The sequence below is a fragment of the Ipomoea nil genome, unplaced genomic scaffold (genome assembly GCF_001879475.1).
Source record: "Ipomoea nil cultivar Tokyo-kokei standard unplaced genomic scaffold, Asagao_1.1 scaffold2694, whole genome shotgun sequence".
In the NCBI taxonomy this organism is placed as follows: domain Eukaryota; kingdom Viridiplantae; phylum Streptophyta; class Magnoliopsida; order Solanales; family Convolvulaceae; genus Ipomoea; species Ipomoea nil.
Window position 1 is genome coordinate 2,552,337 of NW_017619122.1, and position 15,499 is coordinate 2,567,835.

Below are 15,499 nucleotides of genomic sequence, written 5' to 3' on the forward strand. Positions count from 1 at the left end.
ATGTTGCGAAGAGGCTGAATAGCTACGCCATTTTTTAGAGGATATTCCTAATTGGGAAAGACATGTACCTCCAATGTGTGTGCACTGTGATAGTCAAGCCGCAATTGGAAGAGTACAGAATCATATGTATAATGGTAAGTCTAGACATGTGCGTCGTAGACATAATACCATTAGACAACTTCTTAGAACTGGTGTTGTCTCGATTGACTACGTAAAGTCAATAGACAATATAGCGGATCCGCTAACCAAAGGGTTATGTAGAGTAGCTGTGGAGAAGTTGAGACGAGGAATGGGTCTAAAGCCCTTGGTATAAAGTTCTATAGTGGGCACCCAACCTAGCTAGCACCTAGGTTCAATGGGACAACTAAATTATGGAACGGAGCGTGTCACTGTGGGGGTCTCGGATTCCCTACCACTACTCGTTAGAAATAGTGGCTCCCGCACAAGGTTAGCATGTTAAATGCTTTAGTGATTCGAATGTCAGTTGACATATGTGAGTATGCGGGATACTCGGGAAAGAATCACCTATGTGAGAGAGAAGTGAGGGTCGCTTCAAAGGAGAATTGACGGGCACAATTCTTCACAAACTCTTGCAGAACCAGGAATGGTGGCCTACGACCAAAATGGGCACAATCATGAGAACAAAGCATGGTTGGGAGGTTCCTGTGTGAGATATGTCACCATCTACACAAACGGCAGTCGGTTCAAAGACATCGCGTTCTACCATACAGCCAGTAGAGTAAATATATCTTCACGAGGGAAGGTTCAAAGGGTGTGACCCTACCTATCCTATGCAGGGATCGACCATTGAACATAGTTGTTTCCGTTTTTAAAACTACCTCGAAAATCAATTTTCATTCATGTGGGGGATTGTTGGAAAAATTAGCTTAAAATGGCATAAAATGGCATATTAAGTGGCTATTTTGTGGTACAATTATCAGTGGGGTACACTTCCGATTTGGGTCTGGTCAAAGTGGATTCGGATTCTTCGTAGTAAGACGAAGAGATTGATATATTTTACGCTCAAAACGGATAATGGGTGAATGAGATATTGATTCTCAAAGTAAACCCATTTGAGTTGGGAAATGAAGGGAAAATAGTGGACTTTGTCCCACATTGGTTTGAAAACAAGATTTGCCCCCCTTATATACATGAGCTCTTTTGAAGCTTGTAGAATTGTATAGCATAGAGGCTCTTTCACGCGGGGGGAAGGGGGGGGGGGGTGCAAATCAAAATCCAATTAGAGGAGATCGAAAAGGCTTGATTCAAGCCCGAGCTCGCGTGCGCCGGCACCTGCGGGCACGAATGTCGTCCGGAAATTGGCCCTCCTTGCGGGCTAAGTTATGCCAAACTTCGGTATCATTTTCCATCTGATATAGTCACTTGGTTCGGCCGAAACCGAACCGAGAGGGCCTACTCTCGTGCTACAAAGAGCACGAGAGGAAAGGTTGTGGTGCACCGAAAGCAAAACTCTCGTGCATCTGTGACCACGAGAGGTGCACTCTCGGGTTGCACCACAGCACGCACGAGAGATGTACTCTCGTGTTACTGGTCCTTATGCTCTCGTGTGCACCTGCACCTCAATGGTCTGAAACGCGAAAGTTCAACCTGTTGTACAGATTAAACTCAACTGTTACAGAATTAATACTGTTTTATTTCCAATTTTAAATTCTGAGTTTAATCCTACTTAGTGGGTGGCTGTTACAGGTGTTACACAATTGGTTTTAATACCAATTTAATGGCCATGTTGAATGCTAGCACTCCAACATCCCTATATAAAGAGAGGTAGAGCAGTAGCATTTCTACACAGTACAGAAACGAAAGGAATTCCAGTAGCTTTCAGCTTCTCAAAACTCTGCTTCTACTCTCTTCTTTACCAACTAGTGTTCACTGCTTTGCTTTGTTTGCCGAGTTCTTTGTTTAGGTGCTTAAACAAAGAATCGTAGCACGTTTTATCCTGGGAAACCTAGGCTACAACGCTCCTAGCACCTGTGGGAGGTAGCAAATAAGGTTTTAAGGAAAAGAACTTTGTGTTCGAACTCGTGCTAAACCTATATCTAAACACTCCACCTTTTCCTTCCCAGATTTTCTGTTTTCCAATATAATATTAATCTTTAAGTAGGATTATTATTTTTGGGATTTTTCAACCATATTACCCAACATTATATGCTTTCTTGATGATCTTGATGTTAAAAAGAAGTTCTTGATTATGATGTGATGATTCTTGACGAATCTTGATATTTCCTTGATGTTAAAGATTAAATATGTTCTTGATGATTTGGGTGGGATTAGAGCCCTAGGTCAGATTGGGAATTTGTATTGTGATGTTCTTTATTTATATTTGGGTGGGAATTCGCATGTTCGGGTGTTGTTTATATTTAGAAGTCGTAATAGGACAAGTCCTACATGATTCTTGCTTTTGATCCGTTAATTACTTACGTGGTGTCGTTATTTGCGTTTAAAAGTGTCTAAGCATGGTTTCAGGTTCCACAAAGGTTCCCGGGACGAATATATGAGAAAAGAGTCAGTGGGGGTAGGTGGGGGTAGGAGGACCCACCACCTACCCGCTGCCCAAAGGGGCATTGCCCGGCAGCGGGCAGCCACCGGGCAGCCGACTGCCCGCCGGCAACCCGCTGCCCGGAACAGTGCCCTCCGGCGGGTGACCCCCACCCACCGGCTACCCGCTGGTCCATACCCCACCCCAGGTCCCCGGCTTCCCCGTTTGATGTTCCCCATTCCCCGTGGTGTCCCAACGGACCCCGTTTGTCGTGCTTGAGTCTAGTTTGATGTTTCGGGTTCCATTCGTAGGCTAGATGAGTCTTAGGGATTGCATGCTAGTTGAATTGGTAGCCCGTTGACCTAGGAGGAAGACGTATGAACCCCTTAGGACGATTCTTAGTGTGTGAATGATCACACGTAAGTTTAATTATATGCCTCCCCATTCCCAATGTGCTATTATGTGCTATAACGTGTTATGTGATGCATGATTCCCCAATTTGGTTGCGATCAAATTGGCTATACAGGTAGTTGGATGGGTTGAGAACCATACCAACTGTTAACCAGGCCGGTTGCGATCGGTCAGGTATATAAATATTATATAGGGCTGCGGTTCACTGTTTGGCTACTGATGAGCTGCGGTTCATTCTCCTGGCTGCGGTCAGTGATTCACTTCTTGGGCCGCGGTGCTATGACCCACCGGATCTGAACGCGCCATGACGATGTGCAGGGCCAATAATCCGAGGAAGGCTGTAGTCCACCGATCCGAGTAATAGGGGCGGTGTGTAGGGCTACGGCTGGCTGCGACCCACCGAGTGATGGGACGACGGTGTGTAGGGCCATAGTCTCCGAGGATCTTTGCCTACCGACTGAGTATAGCTCCGCGGTGTGTCGGGCGTGATCCACTATGGTCCACCGGTGTACCCATCGGCGGTGTGTAGGGTCGTAAGTCCCCCTTAAAAAGGGGATCGCGATCCACCGACTGGGTGCGTCAGCGGTGTGTAGGATCGTGGTCCGACGTTGAGTTCGTCAGCGGTTCTCAAAAGGTTGGTTGCGATCAAATCCCCTCATACCGCGGTACTGAGATAGGGTGCTGCGGGGCCGTGATAATGTTATAAGCATTATCCCTCATGTTCGGGGCATGCGATTGGTCCCGTGACGCCATCAACGTTTATGTGATTTGAATGGTGATTGAGTGATGATGTGATTTGAAAATATGGAAAATGTTCTGTGACCTTAGATGCGTATTCCTTATGATGATTATCTCTACTTAACTGTTTATTGTTGATTGATGAGCTTATCCCTAATTGATGAGTCTATTTGTGGTATTAAAACTAGTCTCTTTAGTATATATCTTCCTGCTTCGAAATGATTTTTGTATATCTATATATATATATCTATAATATATTTCAACGCGTTGGAGTGGGTTACCATCATCTCTCGCTGAATAGATATATTTGGCTTTCAGGCACAGATGAGTAGACACTGGAGCGTGCTAAGAGATTTGGAGCGTAGAATAGATAGTTTCCCTTTCGGCCTACGTGCCATGCTTATGTATTGACATTATTGAGGATTTTAGTTAGTTAGCCTGTACACCTGAGTTCTCTAGCTCAAGTGTGGCATAGCACCCTGTACTCTTATGTTATATTTTTGGGATTTAATGAAAATTTACCTTTATTATATAAGTCTTAAAAGTTGAAAAATTTTGGGGTGTTACAGTTGGTATAGGAGCCTAAGTTTGACCCTAGGATAAGACTCTTAAGACCAAAACCTTAGGACATTAGGCTTAAAACGCTCGGAGTTCAGTAAAGATAGGATTTAGGCGTCTAAGAGCACTGGAATTAGGAGTATTATGACACGCGGTGAGATTGTGAGCCTGCCCATTATCATGTAACCTCCCCCTCATCCCTCATTAATCTAAAGAACTCCCCTTCGCTTCTCACACCAAGGTAAGGGTACAACACTCTAACTCAAACATTGTTATAAACATTGACTCTATAGATCAACATCATGGCACCAACCAGAAGACAATCAAGGACCCCGGAACCCGCTGCACAAGACCCCCTGGCTCAAACCCTAGAACAACTAACCCAGGTCGCCCAAACGTTGAGCGACGTAGCCCTCCGCAACAACCGACCACCACCAAACACAAACTCAGAAGTCGCCCGACAAGTCTCGAACCATAGGCCACCCACTTTCTCGAGAGAAGAAGATCCCGCCATCCTCGAGGAATGGATACAGACCTTCGAAAAAATCCTGGGATTGGTAGAATGCCCAGAAGAGCGTCGTGTAGAAATAGCCTCGTTCTACTTCGTACACGAAGCAGACCTTTGGTGGATCCACCTTACAGGCAAGAACCAGGATTCAACTGGGAAAATCTGAAAATACGCCTGCGAGAACGATTCTACCCAACACACATAAAAGCCTCTATGCACGAAGAGTTCCTCCACCTAAAACAAGGAACAGCTACCATCACAGAATACCATAAACGATTCCTCGAACTGGCACGCTTCGCACCAGAGTTAGTCCCCACAGAATCAACTAAAATAGATAGGTTTGTATCAGGCCTCAACTTCGAGCCCGGAAAGCACTAGTAGTAAGCGGGCCCCGGACCCTCAACGAGGCTTACTCCAGTGCTGCAAATCTCTACCGAATCCAACTACTACAACGTGGGGTTCAAGATCAGATTCGAAAAAGGAACACAAGAGGAGGAGCGCCACCAATGAAGAGGACGAGAATTGACACCAACACAAGGCCAAACAACCCAACTGGACAAAGACGGTGCACCCCCCAGAAACAACGAAGCCAATACGGGAGGCTTCCCTTGCCCAAAATGCAACCAAAGCCATAGAGGCAGGGATTGCATGGGGAACCCCTTGCGGTGCTTCAACTGTGGAAAAGATGGACACAAGGCCTTCCGGTGTTTACAACCCTCGAGCTCACGTCCCATGAACATGGGCCAGCACAGAGGCACAAGCAACCAAGGGAATCATGGTGCCCCCGGAAAAGTATTCATCATGAGCCGCACACAAGCAGAACTTGGGGACGAGGACAAACTCAACGAAGAAAACATGACCCCGGAAGACGAAGAGCACACGAATCCACTAGAAGAAAACCAAGAAGGTGAATTCTGTTTAGGATGAACCAAGAAACCCCTTGTAACCACCCTTGTAGTAAAAACTACTTGTTTAGCTTAGCCATTTCGGAATCATTTTTAAATAAAATCGAAATATTCTAGCGTAAGTAGAGGAAACTAGACAACAACAAACCACAAGGGGGGACCAATCAAATTCCCCACCACTAGAAGACAAAAGACAAAGATCACACAATAATGAAGAACTAATGTCATCAAGGGGAATTGAACTCTAAACCTCCCATTTGTAAGCCCAAGCACTTAACCACCAAGCCATGGGTGTTTCTTGAAACCTTAAGGGAACACTTCCTTCTTAAACCCCTATAATTCCCTAAAAACCCCCCAAAACCCCGAAATCAAAAAAACCCTTCTCCTTCTTCTTCCTCCCACCCACACTCTCTCTCCCTCTTCCCCTCCAAATCACCGGCGCCCCACCCCCACAAACAAAGCCACCACCACGACCCCATACCCCGCCGTCGATGAAGACCAAGCATTGACCGCCGCTTTCCCGCCGCCGGCCCAGTCACCAGATGACCACCGTCACACGCCCGCCATCACGCCACCACCCCATCGGCCGCCCGCTGCCAAGAGCCACCCGGACGCCGCCCGGCCTCCTCCCGCTGCCAACTGCTTCGCCAGGCCACCATACCCTCGCCATCAACTCCGATCGACAGATCGCACCGCCTCGTCGTCGCCAGAGAAGCCGTACCGCCGGAACCCTCGCGGAATCTCGCCGGAGCTCGCCGGAAATCCGCCGGAGCACGTTACCTAGGACGAAATTAAAAAAAATGACGAAAAAGCCCCTCGGAATCCGCACCCCGGAATGGAGCAACGCCGACTACACCGTGATCGGAAGTAAAGCCCTCGAACCCGATCAATTCTCCCCGGAATTGGTCGACATGCTCAACCACCAAGGGCTTCTGGATACGTATCTCAGCATTAAAGGGGATACGTACCCCGAATTGGTGAAGGAGTTCTATCAACATTTGGTGGCCGTCAAACGAGGTGATAAACTAGAAATCACTACTAAGGTCCGAGGCAAGGAAATCATACTTTCCGAAGGCCGCTTGGCCAAGCTCTTGAGATTGACCACCACGGGTGTGTCAGACTATGACTGGAAGGGGTGGATTGGTACCCAAAACATGGGGTACAAGGACTACCTCGGGTACCTACTCGGAAAGGAGGAAGGTTTCACCTCACAGGAAATGGCTAACCGCGGAGCAAAAGATATTGGTCATGATTGTAACTGATAACCTGTTGCCCACAAATAATAAAAGCAAGGATGTGGGAAGTTTTGAATGTACTTTTGCCTACCTCTTAAAGCACAAAATCAAGTTCAATCTACCGGCCCTTATGTTGAAACACATGGAATTTTGCAAAACTAGCAACCGGCTTAGCCTACCCTACGGGATGATCCTAAGTTGGATCATGGAGAAAAAGGGGGTGGATCTAAGCCACACTGAGATCAAGACCGCAAATGGCATGGTTTTTAATGCCCAGAACCTCCGTCGCAATGATATCTACTACACCGAAGGGGGACAGTACATCACCCTCGAAAGAGATTTGCCTCAAACCTGAGGGGGAACGAAGGGAATTAGTGGATCAGTTGGATATCTCCAACATGAAATTCAAGTGAGCAATGCAAAAATGTGGGGAACCGGGGGAAAGTGAGGAACAAGAAGAGGATAGTGAGCCTAATCCGTCGGCGCCTGCACAAGCAAGAAGAAACCCAAGGGGCCAAAACGAAGAATCCATCAACGAACGCATCCTCACGCAGCTCACCCGACAGAACCAGATCATAGACGAGGGATTCTCGTCCCTAATCCGCGCAACACGCGCTTTGGATCAAAGGGTGGCAACTATCGAGGGCATGCTAGGTACTCGCGGGGCATCCAGTTCAGGAACAGGAAACCAAGGTAGACCCGAACTTTCCAATCACCACGTCACCAGAAATCCAGTCTACCCCAGCCAGGACAACGCGTGGGGCCACATTCCTAACCAGGAGGCCAAAGTACGAAGTGTCCAGGGGTGAAAGAATGGATTAACGCATCGGCTTCGGGGACGAAGCCTCCTGTAAGGGGGGGGGGGGGGGGGAGAGTGTAACACTCCGTGTTACGACCCCTAAAATCAATTAATCATTTAATCATTTACCCCAAAGAAAGAATTAAATCCCAGTAACTGATTAGGAAAAGGCCCACCATAGTCCATGGGCCCCTTATCCCTAAGACCAATCCGCTAGTCCTATAAGGAATAGAATTAGCAAGCCCATAGTATTTGGACCCTAATTGGGACCTTAGGTATATAAATAGGGGGCATAGGGGGGGGGGGGGGGGCACCTAGAACCCACACCACAATAATCTCTCACACAAGAAGTTCCAAGAATTCCCCTAGGAGAAATCAAGAAAAGAGGAGTCTTAAAGAAAGACCCTTCATAGCCAAGGAAATTAATTAAGGCTAAGAGGTAACCCATGTCTCAACAAAACCTATTTTCTTTTCTATAATCTCCTTCCTTGGCCTCCCTCTATATTCTTGTGTCTTGATTGAATTCTTCTATGATAATTATTTTATGTTCTTGATGATTGATAAGATGATTTATATGCTTTCTTAATGATCTTGATGATCTAGATGTTAAAAAGAAGTTCTTGATTATGATGTGATGATTCTTGACGAATCTTGATATTTTCTTGATGTTAAAGATAAAATATGTTCTTGATGATTTGGGTGGGATTAGAGCCCTAGGTCGGATTGGGAATTTGTATTGTGATGTTCATGATTTATATTTGGGTGGGAATTCGCATGTTCGGGTGTTGTTTATATTTAGAAGTCCTACATGATTCTTGCTTTTGATCCGTTAATTACTTACGTGGTGTCGTTATTTGCGTTTAAAAGTGTCTAAGCATGGTTTCGGGTTCCACAAAGGTTCCCGGGACGAATATATGAGAAAAGAGTCAGTGGGGGGTAGGTGGGGGTTGGAGGACCCACCACCTACCCGCTGCCCAAAGGGGCACTGCCCGGCAGCGGGAAACCGACCGCCCGCCGGCAACCTGCTGCCCGGAACAGTGCCCTCCGGCGGGCAGCCGGCGGGTGACCCCCACCCACCGGCTACCCGCTGGTCCGTACCCCACCCCGGGTCCCCGGCTTCCCCGTTTGATGTTCCCCATTCCCTGTGGTGTCCCAATAGACCCTGTTTGTCATGCTTGAGTCTAGTTTGATGTTTCGGGTTCCATTCGTAGGCTAGATGATTCTTAGGGATTGCATGCTAGTTGAATTGGTAGACCGTTGACCTAGGTGGAAGACGTATGAACCCCTTAGGACGATTCTTAGTATGTGAATGATCACACATAAGTTTAATTATATGCCTCCCCCTTCCCAATGTGCTATTATGTGCTATAACGTGTTATGTGATGCATGATTCCCCAATTTGGCTGCGATCAAATTGGCTATACAGGTAGTTGGATGGGTTGAGAACCATACCAACTGTTAACCAGGCCGGTTGCGATCGGTCAGGTATATAAATATTATATAGGGCTGCGGTCCACTGTTTGGCTACTGATGAGCTGCGGTTCATTCTCCTGGCTGCGGTCAGTGATTCACTTCTTGGGCTGCGGTCCACATGGGCCTCGGTGCTATGACCCACCGGACCTGAATGCGCTAGGACGGTGTGTAGGGCCAATAAGCCGAGGAAGGCTGTAGTCCACCGATCCGAGTAATCAGGGCAGTGTGTAGGGCTACGGCTGGCTGCGACCCAACGAGTGATGGGACGACGGTGTGTAGGGCCATAGTCTCTGAGGATCTTCGCCCACCAAGTGAGTATAGCTTCGCGGTTTGTCGGGCTTGATCCGCTATGTTCCACCGGCATACCCATCGGCGGTGTGTAGGGTCGTAAGTCCCCCCTTGAAAAGGGGATCGCGATCCATCGACTGGGTGCGTCAGCGGTGTGTAGGATCGTGGTCCGACGTTGAGTTCGTTAGCGATTCTCAAAGGGTTGGTTGCGATCAACTCCCTTCATACCGTGATACTGAGGTAGGGTGCTGCGGGGCCATGTTAATGCTATAAGCATTAACCCTCATGTTCGGGGCATGCGATTGGTCCCGTAGCGCCATCAACGTTTATGTGATATGAAGGTGATTGAGTGATGATGTGATTTGGAAATATGCAAATGTTCTGTGACCTTAGATGCGTATTCCTTATGACGATTATCTCTACTTAACTGTTTATTGTTGATTGATGAGCTTATCCCTAATTGCTGAGTCTATTTCTGGTTTTAAAACTAGTGTCTCTTAAGTATATATCTTCCTGCTTCGAAATGATTTTCGTATATCTATATATATCTATCTATAATATATTTCAACGCGTTGGAGTGGGTTACCAGCATCTCTCGCTGAACAGATATATTTGGCTTTCAGGCACAGATGAGTAGACACTGGAGCGCGCTAAGAGATTTGGAGCGTAGAATAGATAGTTTCCCTTTCGGCCTACGTGCCATGCTTATGTATTGACATTATTGAGGATTTTAGTTAGTTAGCCAGTACACCTGAGTTCTCTAGTTCAGGTGTGGCATAGCACCCCGTACTCTTATGTTATATTTTTGGGATTTAATGAGAATTTATCTTTATTATACAAGTCTTAAAAGTTGAAAAATTTCGGGGTGTTACAATTATGGCCTTCTTCCAAAATCTGCCGCTTCAACCGATCACACGATGTAGGTACACATAGGCGGCCCTCGTATCTCAACTCCCCATCCGTGGACAACTCAAACGGTCCCTCCTTTCCTTTTCTTAGGTCCTCTCTTGCCTTCAACAAGCTAGCATCCTTCCATTGCATCACTTTGATTTCCTCCAAAAGTGTAGGTATAGCTCTTAGGTTGAAGAGATGGGTCTCTAACTCGACTTCACCTTGTTCCACCATTTCTAGATTCATCCTTTGAAATTCTTTGCAAAGCTCGTCAGCCACTACCCAAATGGAACTGACAGCATGCTTGGTCTTCCTGCTCAGAGCGTCTGCCACAACATTTGCCTTTCCCTCGTGATATTGGATTTCCAACTCATAGTCTTTAATGAGTTCCAACCACCGCCTCTGACGCACATTAAGACTCTTATGGTCCGTAAAGATCTTGTAACGCACACCATACAGATAATGCCTCCAAATATTCAAAGCGAAAACTACGGCTGCCAGCTCTAAATCATGCGTGGGATAATTCTCTTCGTGTATTTTAAGCTGTCGCGATGCATAAGCTATAACTCTCCCATTCTGCATCAACACGCAGCCTAGTCCTTTCTTAGATGCATCATTGTATACCTCAAACCCCTCCGTCCCGGATGGTAGAATTAACACGGGTGCGGTCGTGAGCCTCTCTTTCAAGTCTCGGAACGCCAAATCGCAAGCTTGATTCCAATGAAAGGGCACATCCTTCCTCAACAGTTTGTCAACGGTTGAGCCACCTTAGCAAAGTCCAACACAAACCTTCGATAGTAACCTGCTAGACCCAAGAAGCTTCTTACTTCCGCCACGGTTGTCGGCACTGTCCATTTTTTCACTGCCCGAATCTTATCCAGATCCACTGATATGCCCCTGCTGTCTATCACATGACCCAAGAATGCAACACTATCTTTCCAAAACTCACACTTAGAAAGCTTGGTGTACAACTGTTTTTCTCTCAGAATCTGTAACACTGTCCGAAGATGACCCACATGCTTTTCTTTATCCCGAGAATAAACAAGGATATCGTCGATAAACACGATCACAAAGTCATCAAGATGAGCCTTGAACACACGATTCATGAGATCCATGAACACTGCTGGCGCGTTGGTTAAACCGAATGGCATCACCGTGAACTCGTAGTGACCATAGCGCGTTCAGAACGCCGTCTTAGGTATATCTTGATCTGCCACTTTCAGCTGGTGGTAACCTGATCTCAAATCATTCTTGGAGAACAGCCCGTCACCTCGGAGTTGATCAAACAAATCGTCTATCCGCGGCAGGGGATACTTGTTTTTTATTGTAACTTGATTCAGCTCGCGGTAATCGATACACAACCTCATACTTCCATCTTTCTTCTTTACAAACAACACAGGCGCACCCCACGGTGATGTACTTGGCCGGATGTAACCTTTATCCAGACGCTCTTGCAACTGAGTCTTCAACTCCTGCATCTCCTTGGGTGCTAAACGATAACGGGCCTTGGATATGGGCCCTGTACCAGGTACGAGGTCCACTGAGAATTCAACTTCTCTTGGAGGAGGCATTCCCGGGATTTCTTCTGGAAAGACATCGAGGAATTCACATACAACAGGTATGGTCTGAGCTATATCTCTTTTGGCCTCCAGGTTTTCAACTGAACATAAGAAGATTTCATGGCCCTTCTCCACGTACTTTTTCATCTTCAACATGGACACTAACTTGATCCCTGGTTCTCCTGTTGACCCTCGGTACGACACCCTCTTCCCATTTGGCCCTCTCAAGACCACCTTCTGTTCACCACACAAGATCTGGGCTCTGAACCGTCCTAGCCAGTCCATACCCAGGACCACATCGACCCCGTCCAGACCAAACTGTATCAAATCACTAGAGAACTCTTCCCCATCGATGCTTATCTTGACGTCTTTGAAGAGGCAATCACAAGCCTTAACTTCTCCCAATGCCACCTTGACGTTTAAATTCACTCCAACACCTTCGGTTAGGCCTAACTTCCTTACAAGCTCCGGGGATACGAACGAGTTGGACGCCCCAGAATCAAACAAAACAATTTCTGGAACAGCTTGCACCAAAAACGTCCCGATCACCACATCACTGTCTACGGTCCGAACCTCACTTAGGATGAGGGTTTTCTCCTGGGTTAACTCCTCTGGCAAACTCTGTACTCCCAACTTTCCACTTCTTCTTGGACTACAGATCGATGGCAAGATAGCTGCGCTGGGACTCACTCGAGTGGACGTACCACTTCGAATCCATTGCTCGACCACCCTAGGAGTGTCACAAACTCCTGTTGTCCTGGGTCTCTTGGCGACATCACACACTTCTTCAAGCAGAACGATACGCCGGTGAGAAGACATCGCAAACTTCTACAACAACAACATGATTACCAAAAGATAGCAAACAAGCAAAGAACAGAAAGCAACACTCAGATCACCGCTCAACCTATAGTCCTAAGCTTAACACTTAGATTCTTAAGGTCGCTTAAAGGTCACAAACCACACTTAGCCACTTAGAAAGTCTAGACTTAACTCCTTCCTAGGCTCAAACCTAGGCTCTGATACCAACTGTAACACCCCCTAAAAACATGCTATTTTAAAAGCCTTAAACATGCAACCGATCACACACACGGCAACACAAGCCACCCAAGAATCACGTGAACCTTACACAAAGGTCACAAACTCCATAATCACGTCACGACCACCACGAGGACCGCTGCAATACCTTGGTGACTAGTGTCCCATACCACTAATCGTGCAATCCAGGTAAAGCCACACACACATCACACCTCAACAGGAATCAATCAACGGATCACAACGAAGATATGAAACCATACTCAATCAAGGAATGGATCACAGTCCAACAACAACAACGATGAATAACACAAGTTATCATCAACCACTAGGAAGGTACAAACAACACACACGCTAGCATTTAAACACCGAACTAGCATGCTTAACAAACGGGTAAACAAAATGTAGTTCCGAAGAACACACAAGATTCATCACGGTTCAACAAAACATAATGTTGAACACTTAGCACGATTCAAGACACCAAAACCTACATGGATTCCTACCATATAGTTCTAGACATATGAAACATCAAGAAGACACTCAAATAGTTCCACAAAAGAACAACGGGAGTCGAAAGACCAAATACCGAGTCAAAAGAATCACTAGCAACAAATCCCCCAACATCCGCAACACGTACCCCGCGGGTGGGCCCACGGGTAGGCCTCTACCCGCGGTTCCGCCCGCGGGTACAGGCTGCCCAACCTGTGTACCCCGCGGGTAGGCGGCGGGTTGGACCCCTACCCGCCGTTCCGCCCGCGGGTACCCCTGTACCACAATAAATCCCTTCGCGGATTTTCATCTCCAAACTCAAATTCAAATCCAAAACATGCCAAATATCACCAAATACAACAAAATAACTTGAATCAAAGGAAATGCCAAGCAATGGCACACAAGAACCCTAAACACAAGCTCTAGATATGCATTTTCACAAGACAATGCATAAACACTCACATTTCATAGCAAAACACATGTAGAATCCAAGAAATATTCACATAGGTAAGCAAAATAGATTTTGTAGAGCATGGGTTACCTCTTGTAGACTAAAGACTTCACTTTACACCTCAACAAGCTCCTCACTAGGCTCACCTTCAAAACCCACTTCAAGAATATACCAAAAGATCATAAAGATCCTATCTTTAAGAAAAGACACCTTAGATAAAACCAAAAACACAAGATGAACTTAGATCTTACCCTCCTAGATGCCCAAATATATGAAAGGTTGAATCTTGGAAGCAACACTTGAAGTTTTGGCAAGGCTCCAACTTGGCTTGGAAGAAAAGCTACTCACATTTTTAGAGAGAAGGTGGTGCTAGATTTTTAGAAAGTATAAGGAAAGAATGAAGGTGGTCTACTAGGTTAGGTTACAATACTAACAACAAGTGAAAGGTCAAGAATACCCTTACTAACATAAGGAAGTGTAAGGAACAAGGGAACTCCTTTCAAAGCTCAAGGTACATGTTTGACTTTGGGGTTGACTAGTCAATTACTAGTCCCCAACTATTAAATTTCAGGAATTTAAGGAATTAAATTACGAATTGAAATAAGATTAATTACTTAATTGAATTTGGATTTCGGGGTGTCACATCACATATACATATGGAGGAATATCATAACCATCACTCACGAGATTTCACATATCCATATACTCTCATATATATAAGGTGAAAGGGACGAAGGGTCTTAGATCAACTAAGCCCTAGTGACACGGTAAACCACTCTACCGGCCACTCCACAAGTTTGTCCCTTTCGTGGGATAAAGGACTAAAACCTTAAGTGTGCACGCCCTCTAATGGGATTCCCCCACCCAAAAAAGTAGTAACTAGTCCAAGTAGCCCAGGATGTTTTCTACCAGGCTACTCCACATAATAGGTATCCAGGATGTTTTCTACCAGATACAATCTCATCAAAAATAGGACCAGAACCCACATAGGACTGAAGTCCACCATTCCACAACCATCCATCATATCTACATATCCTCCAAAAATAGATACATCTTTATATATCCTCCAAAAACAAGAATAGTTATCAAAATAGATACAATATCCTCCAAAAGTAATATTAGTTTTCCAAGAAAGGTTTTCATGAATATTCTCATTTGCCCGTAGGCTATCCAAATTATAGTTTTCAAATAATACAACGCATTATAACCCATCAATATCCATACTTTCCATAATAGTTATTATCCTCCAAAAAGAATATAATAATATGCAAAATAATATATTTTCTGTAATTTACACATTTCCTCCAAAAACAATCGTCCTTCAAAAGTAAATATAATTTCATATCCTCCAATATAAACATAGTTTCACTCATTTCAATATACTTAGGTTTTCAACCACAATTTCTCAAAGTATAAATATATATGTGTATCACAAAATTATAAGTTTTCTAATACTCAAATCAATTCCAATTATAATAGGTTTTCAACACGTAAAACATTTAGGCACACCATAGCTTATACACCTTTCAAAAATATAGTTTCAACTCATATAGATCACAAGTCAAACACCAACATAACCATATTTTGCTATTTATCACATTTTAGAACTAGAACCCATTCTCAAAATAATTTAAATACACAAATCATATAAGTAGAACATTTAGT

At 45.3% G+C, this 15,499-nt stretch overlaps 1 protein-coding gene across 1 annotated transcript; it reads right to left on the reverse strand.

Moving 5' to 3' along the window:
* Positions 1–11,484: 11,484 nt before the first annotated feature.
* LOC109155200 lies at positions 11,485–12,681 on the reverse strand. The gene has a single exon (XM_019302917.1). The coding sequence runs from the start codon at positions 12,679–12,681 to the stop codon at positions 11,485–11,487; it is 1,197 nt and encodes a 398-aa protein (XP_019158462.1).
* Positions 12,682–15,499: the final 2,818 nt, after the last annotated feature.

Excerpts from the sequence above, each read along its gene's own strand:
- LOC109155200 (XM_019302917.1), bottom strand. The coding sequence starts at position 12,681 with ATGTCTTCTCACCGGCGTATCGTTCTGCTTGAAGAAGTGTGTGATGTC.